Genomic DNA, 13,132 nt, shown 5'->3' with positions numbered 1-13,132 from the left:
AGTCACGGGTGTGGCTGTATGGTTCTCTCATATTAATGCTTCTGTTCCAACATTAAACTATCAAAAGTACTTGAGTTCTTGTCTTATATTTAGCACAGGTGATGAATTTCTTGGCTGGATATGACCCTAGAACTTAAAAAAAAAATTTCAGTCCAAGAGGGGAGGATCTCACTTTCCCTTTGTGTTTTTTCATTGTGGCTGTTGGAAGCCTGTTGAGAAGCAGGGTGCTGGGCCCATATCTGGTGGCCTTTTCTAGTCATTGGGATCGAGTGCCTACTGGCCCCCTTACTGCCTGCAAATGAAGGAGAACCTCTGTGAGACCCTCTCTGCACTGCAGGGCAGAGACTTGGAACGCTCATGTCCCATTTAGCTTTTCCCAGTGAAGTGTATTGTCTGGAAGGAGATATGGAGGAATCAAACTACTTTAAAAAATACCTCACATTCATTTGAAAATAGTGCTCTAGTATAACAGCATCATGATCTACTCCTTCCCCCAGCAAAAGTCCCTTTAGTTTTTCTCCCAAAGTGAGACACTCGCCTTCTGCCCCTCTGGTAGTCTAGGAAGCAAGTGGGGAGGCTCCCGGTGGGGTTAGGTCTGAGGGAGAGAAGTGGAGGCTTGAGGCAGGGGACTGAACCATCCTCCCCCGCCCCCGCCTTGCCAAATAAAGACAAATGACTCCAGACTGCTCTCTTCACATTTTCCAGCTTGGTCCTCTTGCTTCTGTTGATGATTATTTTTGTAGTTTTTACAGTTATCTCATGAACACTTATTTTGTTCTAGTCTCAAATGGAGGTAGATATAAAGAAATATGTTATTCCTCCTTCTCTTGAGCTCCTTATCTAGTTGGGGAGATAGGTTGACTAGTCTTGAGTAGATGGTTAATATTACTTGCAGTAATTAACCATTGGGGAAACTTGGGTTTGATATAATTTCAGGCTTACATAAGTTGTTAGACTAGTACAAAGAACTCTCGTATTCCCTCCCGGCTTCAGGAAGCATTTACATTTGTGGAATAATTACTTTGTAATTAATTTTCTTAGGCCGGTCCCTGAGACGAATAGGACCTTGTCTCTGGATGAGGTGTACCTCATTGACTCGGGTGCTCAATACAAGTAAGTGAATCGGGGCTACTGGAGAGCCTGACTCCACTAAGTCAGGGCAGTTGAGTAGGTGGACAGGCCAGGCTCCAGCCGAGATCTCTCAGCGGGTTATCTCATTCTGCGCCGGTCACTGATGGAATTGTTCCCATGTCTTGTCCTTTTCCTCACCCCTTGTTGAAATAGCCCAGTTGTGATTCTGTTCCCACAAAAGACTGTTTGTTAGAAATGTTTAGTCCTTGGCTGGAAGCTGTTAAATACTAAATAAATAACTGAAAGTAAGCTTTCAGAACCACTGGGAAGTCTTCTGCCTCAGCCCATAAACCACCTGCCAGCTCCCCAACTTGCAGTGACCTCAGGGCCTTGGGGAGTGAGGGCTTAGTTTTGAAAGGATGAATGAGAAATGAGGGTCATCCCTGAGTTTTTGAACTTCTTTCTTCATGCCCTGCTGCTTTCACAGTCATTAGCTAGAATAGTTCCCCAGAGAACCCACGATTTGATTGGGTCTTGAGGTGGAACCCATGAGGAGGAGCTGGAATAGGTGTTGTCTGCAACGAGAGAGCATGAGCCAGGCCTTTTAATCCTCCATTTTCCACTGCAGCTGGGACTTGGCCTGGTGGAGAACCTTGTTATTAAATGAGCTCAGCCAAGTATGTGGAAGCCACAATCTAGCCTGGGAAGTATGGGCTGGTGTTAATAACAGCCCAGAGCATAGAGTATTGAGATTACTTGGGTAATGGTGTAACTTTGGGTCACTTCTACATTTTAGCAGCGTTCTAGAAGTTATCGTTTTTTTGTTGGGGGTGGATTGGGGTGTTCTAAAAGATGCATTTGGGTATTTTTAGGTTCTAGTAAACTGCTTGCCATCCTGACAGGAGGAATGAGTTTGACCTTCTTTTGCCAGAAGGTCCATTTCCCTTTCATTCATGACCCCAGGAATGGTGTCCTCCATGAAACAGCGCTCACATTGTAGACTCGAGTGTGTGTGTATCAAGGCCTGACTGGGTTCACTCCCACTGCACTGGGCCGTCCTTGCTTTCACACTCTGTCTCATTTTATTTTTCATAGTAACTTTATTGAAATATAGTTCCACTTAGTAAAGTGTACACTTGGTGATGTTTAGTTTGTTCATAGAGCTGTGCAACTATCACCACCATGGATTTTAGAGGATTTTCATCACCCCCCAAAAAAGAGCCACTATTCCCATTGGCAGTCACTTTCCATCTGCCCCCAGCCAGGGAACCACTAATGTGCTTTAGTCTGTATGCACTTGCCTGTTCTGGACATTTCATATAAATGGAATTATGTAATATTAATATATGGCATCAGTGTCTGCCTTCTGTCACTTGGCATAATGCCTTCAAGGTTCATCCATGCTTAGCACGCATCAGTGCTTCATTCCTTTTTATTGCTGAATGCTGTTTCATTCGGAGAAGGCAATGGCACCCCACTCCAGTACTCTTGCCTGGAAAATCCCATGGATGGAGGAGCCCGGTAGGCTGCAGTCCATGGGGTCGCTAAGAGTCAGATACGACTAAGCGACGTCACTGTCACTTTTCACTTTCATGCACTGGAGAAGGAAATGGCAACCCACTCCAGTGTTCTTGCCTGGAGAATCCCAGGGATAGGGGAGCCTGGTGGGCTGCTGTCTGTGGGGTCGCACAGAGTTGGACACGACTGAAGCGACTTAGCGGCAGCGGCAGCTGTTTCACTGCATGTATATAGTGCATCTCGTTTACTCATCAGTGGTTGAACACTTAGGTTGTTTCCATGTTTGGGATGTGAAGAGCACTGCTGCCGTGAACATGAGTGGACGCCTGTTTTTGTGGACGTTCTCGTTCTCTCGGGGGTTTACTTGGGGGAGTAGAAGTGCTGGGTCATAAGGTCACTCCATGTTTAAGAAACCTTTTATGAACGAGCAAACTGTTTTCCTAAGTGGCTGTACTATTTACACGTCCACCAGTCAGCGCATGAGGGTTCACTTTTCTCCACATCTTCACCTGTCTCTTATTTGAGGAAGAGCTTCTCTGGAGTGAACACTGTAGCTTGTCCTTTCTTTTGGGCAGGGACGGAACCACAGACGTCACCCGCACCATGCATTTTGGAACTCCTACAGCTTACGAGAAGGTAAGAGAACACTCGAGAGGCCCGCTACTTTCTCTGACCGTCCCCTCTCGTGAAAAGGGATTGTATAAATAAGTACAAGTTACACGTGGGACAGTAAAATAGCTCATTACTGTGGAGTCAGGCTTATCTGCTTTATGACATCCACTTAATTGATTATTGGAGAGACTTTAAGAGCATTCTGTCTGCTAAGGTCAGGCTCAGATTCAAGTTTAAACAACTTTGGCCTTCTTTGGGGAAGGGAGCAGGGTAGTGAATTTTTTTTTTTTTAAATGAACGTGTCTAGATTTGATTCTGAAAGCTACCCCCCTTCTTTTTTCAATTTCAGTGTTCCTATTTATAGGCTCAGCTCTCTAGGAACCCTCTGAAATGACATGCATTGCTCGGTGTCTGGGCTTTCTGGCATATAGCTATAAGGTAGAGAGATGTATGCTAGGAGTCTAGACACTGGGCTTCAGACCTCTGCTGTTCACAGGCTCCATGACCTTGATCCTTGACACTTAGACCATCATAAAAATGGGGGCAGAGTACTCACCTCCAAGGCTGGCTGGGAAAGTTCTGTGAGCCTAGCTGGCTCCTGGATCTTAGCCACTGCTTGGCAAATACTGGTTGAATCTGAGTCTCTCTCTTTTCCCTGGGAGCTGCTTCAGGAAGCTTGTCCAGGGAGGAGGGCTCTGTGGGATGCAGCAGGGCAGATTTCCTAGTGCTGGTCCCTCGTGTCTTTCATTAGTTGGCACCAGCACCTTGGATGAATTTGACCTTGGGTCCAGATACCTTTAGTTTGGGGTTTCCTTGGTGGCTTAGACGGTAAAGAATCTGCCTGCAGTGCAGGAGACCTGGGTTCGATCCCTAGGTCAGGAACATCCTTTGGAGAAGGGAATGGCTACTCACTCCAGCATTCTTGCTTGGAAAATTCCATGGACAGAGGAGCCATGGAGTCGTAAAGAGTCAGACACGACCGAGTGACTAACACACACACCCCTTTGGCGTGTGGGGTTCCTGTGCTGTGTTCAGTCTGGACCAGATTGGACAGTGTGCGGTTTAGTGCTGATTTTGCACCTTACTGGCAAGCCACCACCCATCCAAACAGCGCTTTTCTTGTCTGGGCGGTCAGGACTAAACGCTGAGTATAGGTAGTGGCGAGGTGCACAGAGTAGCAGCAAGACCACCTGGCTCCAAGGCCAGATGCTGCCACTTATGAACTGCGTGACCTGGCATGTTGATTACTTCATCCCCCTGTGAAGTGAGGATGGCAGGAGTGCCTCTGTCCTGAAGTGTGGGGTTAGACATGCAGTGCTTAATATTGTGCCTGGCACCGAGGAGTAGCTTGATAGTGTTAAGTAGTGTCATCAGGACTTCTTACTACTTTTTCTCAGTCTTTCTGAGGCTCTGATGGCAGAGAGTTCATTTCAAAGGAAAGACTAGTGGGGTCGTCTCTTGGACAGTTCTCTTTTACTACATTGAATTTCAAGATTTTCTAGAAAATTGGTCCCAAGGCCAAGTTTTTTTCCCACCATTTTTTTCCTGTTCCTCTGATTTTCTCTGTGGTATTGCTATAAACAGTGGAAATAGTGGCTGACTTTATTTTTTGGGGCTCCAAAATCACTGCAGATGGTGATTGCAGCCATGAAATTAAAAGATGCTTACTCCTTGGAAGGAAAGTTATGACCAACCTAGACAACATATTAAAAAGCAGAGACATTACTTTGTCAACATAGGTCTGTCTAGTCAAGGCTATGGTCTTTCCAGTGGTCATGTATGGATGTGTGAGTTGGACTATAAAGAAAGCTGAGCATCGAAGAATTGATGCTTTTGAACTGTGGTGTTGGAGAAGACTCTTGAGAGTCCCTTGGACTGCAAGGAGATCCAACCAGTCCATCCTAAAGGAGATCAGTCCTGGGAGTTCATTGGTAGGACTGATGTTGAAGCTGAAACTCCAATACTTTGGCCACCTGATGCGAAGAGCTGACTCATTTGAAAAGACCCTGATGCTGGGAAAGATTGAGGGCAGGAGGAGAAGGGGACGACAGAGATGGTTGGATGGCGTCACTGACTCAATGGACATGGGTTTGGGTGGACTCTGGGAGTTGGTGATGGACAGGGAGGCCTGGCGTGCTGCAGTTCATGGGGTTGCAGAGTCGGACACGACTGAGTGACTGAACTGAACTGATTGCTATAAAACCTTAAGAGGCAAGGTTTTCAGAACTACCTAAAAACTGCAGGATGAAAGCATCTATGCCCATCTTGAACATGCCCCTGGGTTTTCTTTGGCAGGAATGCTTCACATACGTCCTCAAGGGCCACATAGCTGTGAGCGCAGCGGTTTTCCCGACTGGAACCAAAGGTAGGTGGTGCCTTGTGTCACATGGCAGGCTTCTTGTTCAGGCATCGAGCATGTCTAAATTTGGGTGAAAACACACGTCCTCCCCTTGCCATAACAGCCCGCAGACTACTGCAGGCCCAGCCTGGGCAAGTGGGGTTGCTGCTGCACTGAGCGGAGAGGACCTCCAGGGAGCCAGACTTAGGATCGGGCCCAGGGTCAGCTGTACCTCCCTCCTGACCACTTGTGTTGGGTGACCTCGGGAGGGTGGCTCTCAGGAGAGGGCAGCAAGGCATGAAGGCCCCCGGGGAAGCTGGTGCAGCCTCCTGTCTGCCCCGGGTGTTGGGCCAGCGCTCCTTTTAGGACTCATGTTGGGATTTATTTTACTGGGAGCCTGACTTGAGAACTACACCTTGTTGCCTCAGGACTGGTGGGTGGACCATTGCATGGGAAGTTGATAAGACCTGGTCCTCGAATCTGCTTAGATTGCCCTGGCGCTCATCTCCCCGGTACCACTTTCTTCATGCTTGCAGTCTGGTTAGGATCTCATTTTGCAGTTCCAGAACTGTAGGGTTCCAGCACTGGGAAGGGAACGTTCGTGCCATCTACTGCAGCCTTTACCTGCTGCTGGCGACGTCCCTGACCAGCATCCTTCAGCTGTAGAGTGAGCTCCAACTGGTGGGGGAGCCGTCCTACTCAGGAACTCTGGTTGTCAGAAAGTTCTTCTTTGTGCTGGACTGAAACCTGAATCCTCCAGTAACTTTTACCCTCTGGTTTCTGTTTCATCTTCTGGAGCCAAACCTAACAAATCTAATCTCTGAAGTGCTTTGCAAGTTGGAAAGTAGTGTACAGATATCACCAAGTGGTCCTTTATGTGTCTTTCAGGCCACCTCCTTGACTCCTTTGCCCGCTCAGCGTTATGGGATTCTGGCCTGGATTACCTGCATGGAACGGGGCATGGTGTTGGGTCTTTTCTGAATGTTCATGAGGGTCCATGTGGCATCAGTTATAAAACATTCTCTGATGAGCCCTTGGAGGCCGGCATGATCGTCACTGATGGTAGGTGTCCCTCACCTAGAGGCTGCGCGTGGATCCTCTGCCTTTTTGAAAGCTCTGTGTTGTTTCTTATTTTTTATTATAAAGTGGAAAAAATTTCCCCTTCCATCACTTTGGGCTTCCCTCATGGTTGAGATGGTAAAGAATCTGCCTGCAATGCAGTCGGGAAGATGCCCTGGAGAAGAGAATAGCAACCCTCTCCAGGATTCTTGCTTGGAGAATTCCATGAACAGAGGAGTCTGGTGGGCTACAGTCCACGGGGTCACAAAGAGTCAGACCCAACTGAGCGACTAACACTTTGACTTCCCGTCACCTTGAATTAGACAACAACCACATTTGCTAATTATAAAAGTAATAAATATTCATTTTAGAAAATGTGAGACTGTGGAATGATATAAAGAAGAAAATGGAAATTATTTGTAATCCAATTTGTAATTCAGGGGAAACATGACTTAACATTTGTATATGTTAACTTCTTGTTTCTTTATATATGTGCATACCTTTTTTAGTATCATTGAAATTACACTGGACATATGGTCTGTATTCTGCTTTCTTACCTAATATGTCCCTATATCGTTACCAAATCTTGGTGAATGTCTTTTAACACCTGCATCATTGTGTCTTACGGCTCTGCCCCATACTTCGTTTGGCCGATTTTCTGTTATTTTACTCCCTACCCTGCAGCCAGTTCTCAGGAATTCCAAGCCTTTCTGTCTCTGGACTTCTAGATAAAAATGCCTCATGGAAAGGGGTGTATCTGGGCTCTTGCACTGGATTGAGTGGCCCTTCCTCTGTTCTCCTTCGAAGTGTGGTCTGCCCAGCAGTGAGAGCTTCTCTGCATGTCTTCATCGCGGGCTGCTCCTCATTCAGGGGTTTGGTTTGTTTTAGAGCCAGGGTATTATGAAGATGGGGCTTTTGGAATTCGCATTGAGAATGTTGTCCTGGTGGTGCCTGTTAAGACCAAGGTGAGTAATGATGTATTTATTTTGTTTTAAAAATTCCCTTATTCCTTCATGGGGGAAGATGAAGGCTTTTGTCCTTCAAACCAAGAGCATGCCATTCTGGGGCCAAAATGGAGTTTCCTTCCCTTGGTATTGGGGTCTTTCCTGGAATTCGTTCTCTTCTGCAAAGCTAGAAAGAAAATCCTGAGTGAACGGGGACCCTGAACAGGGACCCTGAACGGGACCTCAGGGAGCCTCAGGCAGGCCCCTGCTTCATGTAACGTGGGGCTCTGAGTTTACTGGAGGCACGGTCTCATCATGAAACCTTCACTGTGTGTGTGTGTGGGCGTCGGGGGAGCAAGGGTGGAGGGTGCTTGTTTAAAAGCTCCCTCCAGATGTTGAAACTGAACCTCCATGACTGGGACCAGGAAACTATTTTCAACAAATGCCCCAGATGGTTGTTACCAGGTAAAACTGAGGACGCCTGAGCTAGCCGCTGGGTCAGGTACCACAGATAGGCGATAAGACAGGTGTGGTGCCGTCTCCCCATCACAGTACCAAGAGGAGGCAGGTTTTAGGTGCTGGGCTTTACCTCCAAGACCTGTTTGCTCCTCCTCCACGGTTGGAGGGAAGTGACTTCCTAGGCCTGCAGGGAGGCTGGCCACTGGGGTCTGCTCTCTGCCTGCACACTGGCATCTCTGGTGCAGCCTCGCCTCTCCCCATCCCACAGGCCCTGCCAGGAAGGGAGACCCAGCATGGCCCATGTGCCCTGCTGTTCCATGCCTCGTGCACTGGACGGACCTCTTAACGTCACCTGAGGGGCCTGGCTGGGGCAAGGCAGGCCGCGTACTTGATGTTAAAAAAAAAAAAAAAGATCTACTGGGGGCTTATGGCTTAGCAGAGGCTTGAGAAGCAAACCAGAGATGCGCCTGCTTCTAGATGCCCCGCCGCCCCCCCCCCACCCCGATGCCTTCTCCCATCACAGCAGACAGGAGCCTTGTGCACCTGCTGACCAGGTCTTCAGCACTCAGTCTGGGCTTTCCTGAAGGCGCAGGCTGTGGTCTGCACAGCGGAGCAGCGCTTGGAAAGTGGCCCTGCCCTGTTCTTGTCTCCTTCATCTGTTAGAAATGGTGACCGGCTAACCACTCTTGATTTCTTGCTACACCTGGCTGAGGGGTGGTCATGTCTTGGGTGGGTGACCTCAGGGTGGATCATCGTGATGAAGAGGAATAAACGCTCCTATTGTCTTCCCTTTCCCATAGTATAACTTCAACAACCGGGGAAGCCTGACCTTTGAACCTCTGACTTTGGTTCCAATACAGACCAAAATGATAGATGTGGATTCTCTAACAGACAAAGAGGTAACAAGGGACTCCTGGGGCAGGGGGCAGAAGTGTGTGTGTGGGGTCGGGGGTGGAGAACCGCCCTGAGTCCTCCCGTCCATCCTCACTTTTAAGTCCTCTCTGCCCTGTGTCCTCCCCTCCATCCTCACTTTGAAGTCAGAGTCTAGGCCGGTTGAGTTGGAACATCCTAGGTTCCCCAAGGACTGTAGGTGCTTTTCCTGTAGTTGTTGGCTTTCGAGGTAGGTAGCAGCCGTTTGCCCCCCCTTGGAGGCTGTAGTGTTCATAGGTGGGAATGAACAGCGTGCTCTTGCCTCTCGGGAGGGCAGGAGCCATAACTGCTGGGAGGCATGTTTAGCAAACATGGACCATGTGTCTTCCCACAAAAAGCCAGGTGGGCAGGAGGACTGTTGGCTGTTGCACACACCAGATTGTTTCCTCGTGTTGCTTGAAACACTAAGGAACTGAGAAGCACAGTCTATGATCATATGCGTGGTTTTCACACAGACGAGGAGGTGGGTGGTTGCTCTGGGCTCTGAAACCCTTCACAGAGCAGAAGCATGGCCGTGCTCACCTGTCAAGCTCAGAGGGTGATAGGTCTTGAAACCCCTTCAGACCCTCGGGTGGGTCCCCAGGCTCAGATCCAGAATTCTGTAGGCAGACTGGAAGGGTCAGGCAGGCGATCAAGGTCAGAGTAGGGATGAGGGTCAAAAATGGTAGAAACACCATCACTCCAGCTATCTGCTGTGAAGTGATCAGGCTTGAGCCAGGAAGATAGAAGCCAAAAGGATACCAATTCCAGAGCAAAGCAGGTGGCTGGAAGCCCAGCAAAAAGCAGCCTAGCAGGAGCCAAAGGCAGGCCAGCGTGGTGGGAATAAGAGGTGTTTGTTACCAGGGGCAGCTGCTGGCCTCATCCCAGGGGCTGTGAGATGGGACTGTATCCTCAGTGGAGCCCCACGTGGGTCTTGTTCTTGGCACCAGAGGAAGGTGCCTCTGCGGGCTGAGGAGCCCCTGCTACAGGCCTGTGGGATGGGGTTCTGTCCACCAGAGGCCCCTTCTTCTGCCTCATCCAGTTCACAGATGGCTGACAGGAAGGTCATCCACTTCTCAGTCTGATGCCCTCTGTGTGTGGGCACTTCTTCTTGACCTTCAGTGCCCTTAGTTCAGCCAAACTTTCCTGCTCACAGGACTGACACAGGCCCCTGAGGCTGCTTTATTCATTCAGGTCGGAGATGGATATGGAACAGGAAGCAGCACCAGCTGTGTCTGTTCAGCAGGAAGACTCTCTCCTGTGGTCCCGGGGCTCTTCCCTGGTCCCCGCAGGGGTAGCCTAGGTGGGAGCGGATGAGAACGCAGAAGTGAGCATGGGAGCCCCCCTGCTTACAACCCTCAGCCCCAAGGAACCAGTCTCTTCTCATGGCCCCCAAATGCAGCTTCCAGGGTCTTAGCAAAAGAGTCTCCACTAAGAAGCTGCTTTGCACTCTTGGATGCTGAAGGCTGTGTCGTCTGCCAAGTAATCCCGGGTTGGAGAGGCCTTGCTGTCCATGTGAGTTGTACCGGTCAGGAGACATTTCTCCCATGTGACTTTCCATTTTATCCAGGGAAACAGCGCATGAGGAAAGTTAAGCGAGGCCAGCTTTTCCTTGAGGGAGAGTTTTGTTACCCTGTGACTCCCCCATGACATTGGCAAAGACTAGTACACTCTGTCTGGTCCAGTGTTCATGACTATATCTTATGGACTCAAATCACTGAACTATTCTTTTAGTCAGTCAGTTTTTGTAGGACAGGGAATATCTTCTTACCTTGGAATCATTAGCAAGTTTCCACAAATAACAAGTAGAGGACAGTATTTAATATAACCAAGCAGAGTACATTTATTATCTCTTGTAGAAAAAGGGTTCATTTCCCATATACCACTCAGTAAATCTGGGACTTCATTCTGTCTTTAAGCATAGAGATACCCCACAACAAGATACTGCCCACTGGGCTTTGAAACTCGCAGTCCTTGCCCTTTACTGCCTCACAGTCTTGGCAGTTTTGGGGTTGGGGCTGCATTCCCATCCATCTGTCACCAGGTGGCAGCAGAGGACTTTGGACACGAGTGGGTGCTGCAGGCTGCCAGGGCCTTTGTGGTGATGCTTTGGCTTCTGATGGGGGTCCCCTTTTCCCCCAACCAAAAGGGTCTTGGGAGTTTCTCTGTGGCCCCTCATTGCTCCTGTCTCTTGCACTGTTGAGCTGCCTTACACCCCTGCCTGGCCTTGCTGGTGACATGTAGCAGCTTGCTTGTTTTTGGTACCACACCCCCCCCAAGGCCCCCACCTCCCAGACAGACTAGTAACTCTTATCAGTGGGAATTGGAGTCCCAATTGGGTCAAAGCCATTGGCAGCATCATGCCATCTGTCTAATGTGAAGTGGGCAGGCCCCCTTCATGGACAGTAGAGAGTGGGTTCTGCTCTAGGTAGAACTTGCTTTCTTCCATACTTCAGCCTCCCTCCCTCCTCATGAGGAGGAGATCTAACCTTTTACACATGCACAGCCTCTGTCATCAGGTCCAGCACGTCAACACTGCCCCCCCCACACACACATCCCCCAAGTCCTTCCTTTTTGCCTCCTTTTTTATCTCCTGGTGTGGTGGTCCTATTCACTTGAGCGTCTGAAAGTCAGGCTTACTCCCCACCCCACTCTGCAGCACAGCCCTTGACCACCAGAGGCTTTGGGTGCATCTGGATGGCCACACTGGCGAGACTGTCATGGACCTAGCTGATCCTCCTTTATTCAGCTTTGTAGGTGGATACAGAATAGGAAATTCAGTGCCTCGGTAGGACAGCCTCAGATGTGTCTTCACAGCGGTTGAGGCAGTAAGGGTGGGTGCAGGAGCCACGAGAAGCCCTGCCCCTCTCTCTCTCATCGTGGCTTCCAGGCAGGGGGGCTATTGAAGGGAACTCTGGTTGCAAGTCTCCCTGCACTCAGGGGAGCCCAGAGCCACAGCCTGCCATCAGGCTTTCACCGTTCCCCCAGAGTCACTGAAGCCCGTGTGCGGCAGACGGTTCTGGGAACGTTTTCACCATCAGCCCTGTGGCTCATCCTGTCTGTTTCCAGGGAGGCAGAACACAAGGAAATCGCTGTCCCTGGGCAGGGAGAGAGGGTCCTGTGCTCCTTTACTCTCAACCTGTGAGCTCTGCATGTGGGGCCCCGCTGCTCGATGGGCAGGCTTTGGTGCAGGTGTGATGGTGAAAATGCGTCTGTCTTCCCTCCCTCTTGCAGTGTGACTGGCTCAACAGCTACCACCTGACCTGCAGGGACGTGATCGGGAAGGAGCTGCAAAAGCAGGGCCGCCAGGAAGCCCTCGAGTGGCTCATCAGAGAGACGCAGCCCATCTCCAAACAGCCTTAATACCTCCTTGGTTTTTATAAAAAACAAAGAACCAAACAAAAATGCTCTGGGGAAAGGAAGAAGCCCGGCACACCCCTGACATCTCCCCCATGTCCCCTCCTTCTTCCTTACTGCCCCTTTTTACTTTTAGACTCTGAGAAGAAATGAGAATGTTCTTATCCTCTTTGATATTTTCTTGCAGACACTCAATCTTTTATGATTTTTTTTTTAATTGAATGAGCCAAGAATAAGTTGCTGTCCCAGAAGGAGGGTACCTATAAGCTGAGCGCTCGATCGGGTGGGCGCCCTGAGCGGCCACAGGGAGCCCTCCGGCCGGCGCTGGTGAAGCAGGCAGGGCTCTGCGACGGCCACGTTCCCGGTGCTAGTCCCTCATTCATGATCCCCTTCATGCACACGAGACTGTATTTATGACCTGAGATTAAAATGTCAGAATGGGCTTCGTCTCCGCTGTTTCTGTCCTCCTGGCACCGTATACTCTACTGTGTGTGGGGTAGGCTCCTCTTTAGGGCACATGTTCTAGGTCGGGGGCGGGGGTGCCTTTTGGGGAGACATCCCTGGCCTCCCTCTATCTCTTCTGACTTAATTTTCAGCTTCTTTTTCTTTTCTCTAAAAGCCCAATGTTTTTGTTGAGTATTTTTATTTTCCTTCCTTGCCTCTGGTTTTAAAATGTCATTGATATACCAAAAAAAAAAAAAAAACCACCAAAAAACCATGTCTACAGTGACAGCCTTCTGTGATCCAGTCTACAGTGGACAGTTTGGAAGTCCCATTGTCTCACTGTTTGTAGGAAGTGGTCTTTGGCTGGTGCCTGCGACTTCCTGTCCTTGGGCCTTCCCTGGACTTGCACACGTGGGGCAGC

The 13,132-nt window shown here is 49.4% G+C and overlaps 1 protein-coding gene across 6 annotated transcripts in view; it reads left to right on the top strand.

Moving 5' to 3' along the window:
• Nucleotides 1-12,709, top strand: part of XPNPEP1 (X-prolyl aminopeptidase 1) — a 51,898-nt gene extending 39,189 nt beyond the window's left edge. For 5 of the 6 annotated variants that reach the window (XM_070780805.1, XM_070780804.1, XM_070780807.1 and 2 more), the window contains 7 exons: nt 1,042-1,113; nt 3,165-3,225; nt 5,497-5,566; nt 6,428-6,601; nt 7,487-7,563; nt 8,802-8,900; nt 12,145-12,709. In XM_070780805.1, coding sequence (XP_070636906.1) covers nt 1,042-1,113; nt 3,165-3,225; nt 5,497-5,566; nt 6,428-6,601; nt 7,487-7,563; nt 8,802-8,900; nt 12,145-12,273 — 682 coding nt within the window. In that variant the 3' untranslated portion in view covers nt 12,274-12,709. Of the gene's footprint in view, nt 1-1,041; nt 1,114-3,164; nt 3,226-5,496; nt 5,567-6,427; nt 6,602-7,107; nt 7,466-7,486; nt 7,564-8,801; nt 8,901-12,144 lie in introns of those variants that run through there. The other variant, XM_070780808.1, reaches the window with a different exon arrangement.
• Nucleotides 12,710-13,132: the final 423 nt, after the last annotated feature.

The sequence above is a fragment of the Bos indicus genome, chromosome 26, assembly GCF_029378745.1.
Source record: "Bos indicus isolate NIAB-ARS_2022 breed Sahiwal x Tharparkar chromosome 26, NIAB-ARS_B.indTharparkar_mat_pri_1.0, whole genome shotgun sequence".
NCBI lineage: Eukaryota > Metazoa > Chordata > Mammalia > Artiodactyla > Bovidae > Bos > Bos indicus.
Note: the sequence above shows the minus strand (reverse complement) of the source record. Positions and strands in the feature narration are given on the sequence as shown.